Genomic DNA, 6,000 nt, shown 5'->3' with positions numbered 1-6,000 from the left:
TATTAATTAATCCTTTGATTTACCTAACTATAACTGACGGGTTGGGTAGTATTTGGTACATGGCTTAAGATTATTTCGCCTTTGATCAATCTTGAATTAATATTCCACGTTTCATTATGTAAAGTACTGTAAGTTTTAACGATGTTTATCTCAAATTGTTATGGTGCGTTTCAGTCTGTCAAGAAGTAGTCAAATCTTTTTGCTTGCTTTAACGATTCAACTAGACTAAACGCTAGCCGACCACTTTGTGTGCCATTTTGCTTAGAACGTTCCGCATCCGATGCGAGCGATGGTGGCGTTGTGTAGGCAACGTCTGCCTGCGTCTGGTCGTCGTCAGTACCTAATCATTCTCAATTAGATGATTGCTGTCGGTCGGTTTCTCTAGGCAGGGCTGTGATAAGACACTACCGGCCGGCACCATGCAGTGTGCTGTGCTCGACCTTGACGGTGAGGGAAAGCTCGATGCTCGATTTTTTTTTCTAAATAGCATTTTAATTAAAACCTTCTCTATCAACTAGGGTTCGCTTAGCTTTTGTAAAAGAGTTATAAAACATTTGTTTATACATAGGTCGGTGTATGAATTTTGAATTGCTTAGAATCGGTTTATTCAGTATATAATGGTGTTGCATGCGATAATATTGATTGCTTCCGTAATTTTCTATTCGACTTTCTAATCGACATTAGCGACGTGCGGGGGTGATTCTAGTGTAGATTATATTTATAATTGTAGGTATAGAGAGACACAGAAGAGGTGCGATGAGTGGGATGGGATTGCACGCTCCATAATGAAAATCGTAAACAAAAAACAAAAAAGAGTGAAAGGGAAATTCACCTATCGGATATTGGCGCGAAACGGAAATGATAGCACTCGAAAAAGAGGAGGGATAAAACGGAAATCATTGAAATGCGTCATTCAACGAGTGTCGTGAATTCCACGCCCTTGCTGTCTCCGACTGGAACGCGGATGCCCTTGCTGAACGAAGCCTTCAATAACTATGCGAAAACAGACACACGAGGTGACAAAAATTTAAAACGGTCTGAAATGAAGGTGAGAATTTAAAATGTGCTAAGGCGACGTCCTTCAAAGTTTCCATTGCAAAGGTGTCTCTTAGGAATCACACTAAGTAACGGGGCCATGCAGTACAAATGCGCTTTGCAAAACCTCCGGCAAAAAGGCGGAAGTTTTAAGTTTCGCCTAGCGTGAGCCGCGTGTCTTGAATAAATAAATTTTAATTTACTTCGTATCCTGTCACCCTCGCCACTTCGACCGACAGTTATCCTTGCGCCACTACTCTCGGACTCACTTATATCGATTATAATGTCCTTATTCCTGGCCTCGTTTTTTCGTCTTCTTCCTCTAACGGCCACGGCTCACCTACATTCCATGTACGAACATATTTGCAATATACCTAGTGGTCGACCACGACGATGGAATCGCGTTCCTGGCGGTATTTATTACACGTGTGGCGTGTTTGGACCTGGGACCGTGTTCCTTGCTTCCATTCTTCGCTCTGTAGTGCTATTTTCCATTCTCTCACAGGTGGCCAGTTATGTTCTTCAGGGGTTTACTGGACATTTTTTATTGCTATGTTTTGCACTAATCGCTTATCAGTTTTGTGACGCGCTTATGTGCCACTCTCCTTCACTAATGTATAGGGTAAAATGGATTCTTCTGTATGCTTAGGTACTAATTTATGCAATGGGAGAGGCGCGATTAGCGGCGACAGGTGACAGGGTAGGAAGAACTGTCGTGACCTTTATCGGGGAATGAATTGTGCTTTTGCAATGCAATGTGTTACTTTCAAGTTGTTGGTAAAGGTGTGTCCTTGGAATTTGTAGTGGTTACAACATTTTTTGAAATGACAAAAACAAATCACTAGAATATGATCATTTCCATCAGAACCATCGTGCTTCGTGGTGGTTCAATCGGAACAGCCACGTGCTCCATCATACTAGAAACGAAGTTCGAATCGAGCAAGCCGTGCTATAACCGTGGCAGGCACAAAGATACTATATGCCCTACGAAAAGTCCCTGGAACGACTGGGAATTGAACCCATCATTCTCAGCATTATCTTGTTGACTATCTGTGTGCTCACCGGGTATTTTTTTTTTTTGCTATTTTCTGTAAGATATCTCCCAAATATTCTTCACAACTGAAAAATTATGATAAATTTTCAACGCGTATAACTTATCCATTCCAACTCAAATTGCCTTGAGAGCAATTTCAAATACCATCCAGACGCACCTTGTTCCACCAACTCTGACGTTTTGACGTCATAAGACATTGCATTGCCAAAGGGGAAGCGAAAATGATCCTTATACTCTAGTGTAGTCAGTAAATATCTATGTACAATATCTTCTCTATAAATACTCCTAGCCCGAGAGGCGCTTCAGTCGTATGGAATAAAATAAAATAAAAACGTAGAACAGAAAATGCTCGTATTTTCCGCTGTGAATTAAGAGCACTACCTAGCTACATGTGCAGTGCATACACTGAGACTGAGTCGTACGCCTCTAGGGTATCGCCTTCTTCCACCAGGCGCTGGTTGAACCGTACTGATTAACATACCGGACAATTGTCATTTCATACTCGCTTGCTTTTGCATAACTGGGACGTATTTCCAAAATTAACAAACCCAAATCGATCTTGTTTGAGTAATAATTTAAAGTTGATAAAAACTATAAGTGGTGTGGAATTGCATCTATCGCAGTAGTTCGTCTTTCAGCCACATATTCACACACGAACCACTTGAACGGATTTGTTTCTCCGCGCGCGTCCGTAGCAAATCGTTGCAAAAAAAAAAAAACATAAATTTTGCGATAGGCTACGCCGGAAGGAATGTGTCGTTTCTCGCGATCTTGAGAGACGATGAGAATGTTTCAGCATCATCGACCGTGAGCGGTCGTGGCAACAATCTTACCGATAGTGTGTGTGGCGCGTAAACTTTGCACGTTTCGTGTTTTGCTAAGTATGCTTGGTTGCGGTTGGCACTCTGAGTGATAAGACTATATTTAGGTCGATGCTATTTTTTTTGCACACTACTCGTTCTCGGTTGATGTTGTCACATGCTTCTAATGCTGAACCACGACGCATGGTGATTTATCTTAATGGAATAAACGAAAATTTCGACATGCAGATTGTGTATAAATAAAATTGTTCAAGAGTGAAGCACCACTAATGAGAGTGAGTTCTTCCGCTGGCTGCTAGCGCTGCCTAGCGAAAATGAGATTCTCATTCAGTTTCAAGATGGACTTAGAAACGTCACGGCCACGGCAGTTCTACTGTTGTTGCTGCGATTGATGAATATTCCAGTTGCTGGTGATTCGACCCGTTCGATTCCGTTGTCGGGACCTGATGTTGCTGGTGATGGGGATGTAGGAGGATGCAGCTGCCACCAAGGACGGGGCCGCTATTTCATCGTATTCGGTGGATGGTGCCGGACAACCTGAAAGGATGTAATTGATTTATCAATTAATGAATTAATGATTTTTTACTGATAACGATTTTATTCTTTTATATGTAGAACACATTGGGCCGAAAGGTTGTGTAATGTTCATTAAACTTCCTTCACAAGCAATTCGATATGAAAAAAGTGGCTGAACTTTGCAAGGTTTTCCAAAATCACAACGAAAGTCAAGAAAAAACTATGTCAAAACTCGCTGAAAATTTCCAATATTTCCCAATGTGGGTTCCCTAAATCTTTAAATCCCCAATCATCAAACGTTTAATGATATGCGCTTTTTTCGTTTTCAATTTTGTGAATACTTAATCAATTGGTTTGAATATTCCGTCTCATTTCTTCCATAGACAAGGAAGAATTTTTTACTATTATCTTAGAAAACTGATACAAAAACAAACCTACAAAGTGAGACAGAAAATTTTCAAAAATTATCCTAATTGCGGATTATTCGTTCCACCAGGAACTCCTCCAGGAGTCGCTTCAGGGGTACTATCAAGAACTCATGCAAAATTCCTCCAGAAATTCCCCCAGGAAATACTACAGTTTAGACTTGCTCTTGGCTCCGGGCTCTACGCAATTTGAACTATTCGATTGGTTTCACAGATGCCCCTCACACCACACAGAATCCAGTGTTTGCCGTACTTCCATTGTTTGCATGTAAATGGCATTCGCCTCTGTATACATATATGTATTCTGTTGAAGAGCAAATATTAATGTAAATAAAAGTTAGTTGCACGTCGTACCTCTGTGCAGGCAAGATGCCTTTCGGAGGCGGTAATTTAGTAAAAGTGTCCACTTCATCTACGCCATCCGATAAAAGCCACCATACACACAACGTAGGAAATGATCCTGGTCAAACAAGTCCAGGAACAACAGATTCGAATGCGGCGTAGAGTTCCTATTGATGGATACAGTCACTGCCGACTTGCCAGCGAAGGACTTCCTCGTGAAAGACTGGTAGATCCCGAACAATTTGGAGTTAGCAGACCCATCATTCAACAAGAGTCAGAAGATCGATATGGTTCTGGGCGCCAAGCATTTTCACTCGTTCTTCCCTAGTACTGCTCGTCTTCAATTGGCCGACAATCTTTCAATCCTGATGGACAGCGTATTCGGTTGGGTCGTTACAGGATCTGATAGCACTGTTTTTCCCACTCAACAAGAGTTCGCTGAGTCCAGCGTTGTCGCCGTTTCGATAATGACCTTAGAGGAAGTATGGAGCGATTCTGGAAGACCGAGACACTAACCGTAGGCGACAAGTATTCCGTTGAAGAACGACATTGCGAAAGTTTCTACCAATCCACAACATTCAGGGACGACAAGGGTCGTTACATTGTTCGCCTTCCGCGGAAACCAGACTTCGACACGAGTCAAAGTGCAGCGCACTCCGGCGCTACGATGAGCTCGAACGACGTTTGGAACGAGACCCGAAGTTGAAAGAAGAGTACTACAACTTGAAGGAGTACCTCTCCCTTGGCCACGTGCAACTGGTCAAGACGGACGACAGACCAAGCTCCCAGAGTTACTATCTGCCACATCACCCGGTCATAAAAGAAGAAAGTACAACTACTAAAGTCACAGTCATCTTCAACGGTTCGGCTCGTACTTCTACCGGCCTCTCCTTCAACGAAGCATTATGTGTGGGTGCAGTGGTCCAAGATGATCTTCTTTCAATACTTCTACGCTTCCGTACTCACCCCGTAGCCCTCGTCGGCGACATCGCCAAAATGTACAGACAGGTGCTACTGCACCCTGATGACCGCTCTCTACAGCGCATTCTGTTTCGGTTTGACAAAACCACTCCCGTTCAAACGTATGAATTGAGTACCGTCACATATGGCCTCGCTCCGTCATCGTTCCTAGCAAATCGAACGCTCCAGCAGCTTGCAAAAGAGGAAGGAGATGCATATCCGTTGGGAGGCCCAGCCTTACGCAAGGGATTCTACGTAGATGACTATATTGGAGGAGCCAATTCGATCGAGGAAGCTATCCAGCTTCGGGGGGAGCTTTCTGAGCTACTCGCTCAAGGTGGATTCGAATTGAGAAAGTGGACGTCTAATCGCCTCGAAGTTCTCAAAGGGCTCGGGACGGACCAGATCGGGACGCAGTCAAGCTTGCGATTCAGTCCAAATGAAATCAATTGGATAGTTCAAATTGCCTAGAGCCCGGAGCCAACAGCAAGTCTAAACAACTACAGAAATTCATCCGCTCTAGTTTTGTCAAAACTTCCCCTAAAAATCCCTCCTGAAATTTGACCAGGGATTCCTTCACAAATTCCCCTAGGAATACCTTCAGGAATTCTTTCAAGAAACGCTTCAGAAATTCCTCCAGAAATGCTCACAGGAATCTCTCAGGAGTTCCTCGAAGAATTATTTCAGAGAATTCTCCAGGAATTACTCCAGGAATTGTTCCGGGAAATACTTTAGGAATTCCTCGCGTGAGTTCATCCAGGAATTATTTTAAGTATTCCTTCAGGAATTATTCTATTATTCTTACAGGAAATACTCCATAAAATCATCAGAAATTCCTCCAGAAAAG

General features: G+C 42.8%; 1 protein-coding gene across 1 annotated transcript in view; it reads right to left on the bottom strand.

The window, feature by feature from the left end:
• Nucleotides 1-2,130: 2,130 nt before the first annotated feature.
• Nucleotides 2,131-6,000, bottom strand: part of LOC109418925 (uncharacterized) — a 276,024-nt gene continuing 272,154 nt past the window's right edge. The window contains exon 7 of the mRNA XM_062853978.1: nucleotides 2,131-3,447. Coding sequence (XP_062709962.1) covers nucleotides 3,281-3,447 — 167 coding nt within the window. The 3' untranslated portion in view covers nucleotides 2,131-3,280. The remainder of the gene's footprint in view (nucleotides 3,448-6,000) is intronic.

This window comes from Aedes albopictus, chromosome 2, assembly GCF_035046485.1.
Source record: "Aedes albopictus strain Foshan chromosome 2, AalbF5, whole genome shotgun sequence".
NCBI lineage: Eukaryota > Metazoa > Arthropoda > Insecta > Diptera > Culicidae > Aedes > Aedes albopictus.
The sequence above is the reverse complement of the archived record's forward strand: the minus strand, read 5'-3'. Positions and strand labels throughout refer to the sequence as shown.